Raw genomic sequence first — 2900 nt, 5'->3', positions numbered from 1 at the left:
GTCGAGGCCCAGCAAAACTAGAAGTCCCTGGCGCGTGCGCGCTGTGCCACGAGTGCCGGGGAATGCTGGGACTTGTAGTTCTCGTGTGGCTCTAGGCCGGCAACGGCTCCAGGAAGAGCGAGGAGAGCTCTCCCAGGAGTGATAGGGGGCGGGGCCTCGGGCCTGTCGGCCACTGAGCGAGGGAGGAGGGCGGGCCACACCACTGACGGACGGGCCGGCAGGCCTCTCGCTGGGCGGGGGCGGGGCCGGGCGGGCCGCAGAGCCATGGGAGGCGGAGGCTGCTGGTGGTGGGGTCGGGCGGCTCGCCTGGCCCGGCGCCCCTGCTTCCGGGGGGCGCTGCTGCTGGCCGCCTCGAGGCGCGGCCGGGCCGGCCGGGGCTCTTTCGGCCCCGGACCCGGGGCCCGCGCTGCGGCTGCGCCGCCCCCTGTATCCGAGCTGGACCGCGCGGACGCCTGGCTCCTGCGGAAGGCGCATGAGACGGGTCAGTGCGGACTGCTCGGGGGGAGGGGGAGGAGGGGTCCGGCGTGGCCAAAGCGGCAGACCCAGCCAGAGGAGCGGGTGCAGTGCAGGACTGGGGAAGGGGGCCCGGGTCCTGGATAGATAGGGAGAAGGAAATAAGAGCTTTCATCTGGCCCAACCCCCTCATTCTACAGAGAGGGAAACTGAGGTCCAGAGGGATGAAAGGGATTTACCTTGGCGGTGGGATGGAGAAGCCTTTACAGCTCATTTACAGTTCACCTAGGAGCACCCCTCATTCTCCAGATAAGGACACGCCTGGAGGGATTGCATACTGTAGGGTACAGCAGAACCGGAACTCGAACCCCGAGTCCGAGCCCTGGGTTCTCACCTACACCCTCGACTGGTCGTTTAGTGGAATTCAATAGACAGTAAGCCCTAAGCACTTAAGATAACACATAACTGCTGGAAGGTGGGGGCACCCAGATCAGAACCAGTGAAAGTATATAACAGCACATTTCCTGGCACCAGCCTGCCAGGACTAGGCAGTGGGGCCACAGGGAGATGGATAAGGCCTCTGGGCCAGCTCTCACCTAAAGGGTTGTGAGATCACAGGTGGAAGGGCCACTCATCCAAACCCTTCCTTTACAGATCCATCGATCGTTCCACATTTATTGATGCTTACTATGGACCAGGCACCCCGAGCTAAGTCCTGGGGATACAAAGAGAGTCAAAAGATGGGCCCTGCCCTCAAGAAACCTACAGTCTAGTGGGGGAGACAAGCTCTATGCAGGATACACAGGAATTAAGTACCAGAAAGGAAGTCCTAGAATTAGAGGCTGTGGGAGGCTTCCTGCAGAAGGATGGATTTTCATTGGGAAGGAAGTCTGGGAAGGTCAGTAGTTAGAGCAAAGGAAGGAGGGTGGTCCAAGTATGGGGCACAGCCAGAGTACTCTTCCTTCAGGGGTGACAAGAGGGACATATAAGCACTACAAAATAAATACTGGGTGTAACATAAGCCTCTTGAGGACAGGAAGGGACTGTTTGCTTTAGCCCTTGGGTTTAGAGCTGGGCCTTGTTGCTTGATTGTATAGTGGGGAGAGGGAAAGGAGGCACCAGCTGCTGAAGGGGTCATGAAAAACCCAATGTAATTTTTTTTTTTAAAGAGCCTCTGCCCTTCTGCTAAGATATGACATGATTTTCCAGGGATTTTCCCAACTAAGAGCTACTAGGCCACAAATTGAAGTTAAACCACACATCCCTCCAACAACTGTGGGCCTCAATAAAAGGTCAGGCCTGGACTTAGAGCAGCAGACAAGAGCCCTGCCTGGAAGTTCCATGGGGTCTCTAGCCCTGTTGGTACACTGTGGCACTGTGACCCAGCCCCTTCCTTTCTCTGGTCCTCACTTTCCCCATTTGTTACATCCGGGGGTTGGACTATGCAGGGGGTCCCAAAACTTGTAATGAAGTTTTAAGCTAATAACAACCTACGTGATCAGCATCCTTTCATCAAAAAAGAGCTCTGTTCTATGTTTCAAGGTCCCTCTGAAAATCTGTGGTGTTAAATAGAGAACAAAGACTGGATGCCTTGAAGGCCAGACTGAATATAGGCTGAGACAGGTTGGTAGGCTATAGCCCTGATAGGCATCTTAAGCACTGGTAGAAAGAGAACTGGGTTTGGTGTTAGGCCACCCCCTCCCCAGGTGGCCATGGAAATAAATACCATTATATAGGGCTTTCAAGTTTGTGAAGGGCTTGACTCTCCTCTGATTCTTACAGCTCTTACTTATCATTCCCATTTTACAGATGAGGAAACTAAGGCTGGGAGAGGTTAAATTACCTTTGCCCAGGGCTAGAGTTAGTGTCTAAAGGGGAATCTGAGCCTAGGACTTTCCACCTCCAGCTCCAGCACTCTAGGCCACCAAGTCTGGATGACCACTGGCTGTGAAGGTTACATGAGAATAGTGAACAGCACTTCACTGACTGAACTAGACCATCTGCTGCAGTCTGCTTCTTTCACAGAGGAAGCTGAAGCATTTGGAGGGTCACAGGTCTCATCTAGACCTCTGAGGTCATCTAGGCCAACCTCAACATTTTACAGAGGGGGAAACTAAGGCCCCATGGAGTAGCAGTGACTGACCCAAGGTCACTGAGCATAACCAGCATAGAGAAGATTTGAACCCAGGGCCTGTGCCTCTAGTCAGTGCCTTTTCTTGTCTTAAATTCATGGCAGACAGTGTGAGTGTCAGGCCTCTGAGGGCAGTTTTAGGGACTCTGCTGGGCCAGGGCCTCCCAGGGACTTTATCAAGGTGTGGGTCCCTCTCTCCCGTACAGCCTTCCTCTCTTGGTTCCGAAATGGCCTCTTGGCCTCGGGCATAGGAGTCATCTCCTTCATGCAGAGCGATATGGGCCGGGAGGCCGCGTACGGTGAGTGCTTGGACCCT

At 54.8% G+C, this 2900-nt stretch overlaps 1 protein-coding gene across 1 annotated transcript in view; it reads left to right on the top strand.

Annotated features, from left to right (window-relative positions):
• Positions 1–239: 239 nt before the first annotated feature.
• TMEM160 (transmembrane protein 160) overlaps positions 240–2900 on the top strand; it is a 3738-nt gene continuing 1077 nt past the window's right edge. The window contains exons 1-2 of the mRNA XM_069089107.1: positions 240–481; positions 2791–2883. Of these exons, the coding sequence (XP_068945208.1) occupies positions 265–481; positions 2791–2883 (310 nt within the window). The 5' untranslated portion in view covers positions 240–264. The remainder of the gene's footprint in view (positions 482–2790; positions 2884–2900) is intronic.

Source organism: Petaurus breviceps, unplaced genomic scaffold, assembly GCF_028583685.1.
Source record: "Petaurus breviceps papuanus isolate PSGF00001 unplaced genomic scaffold, PetGlider_PUasm1.0 185, whole genome shotgun sequence".
NCBI classification, from domain to species: Eukaryota; Metazoa; Chordata; class Mammalia; order Diprotodontia; family Petauridae; genus Petaurus; species Petaurus breviceps.
This window is presented reverse-complemented; position numbering and strand designations above follow the sequence as displayed.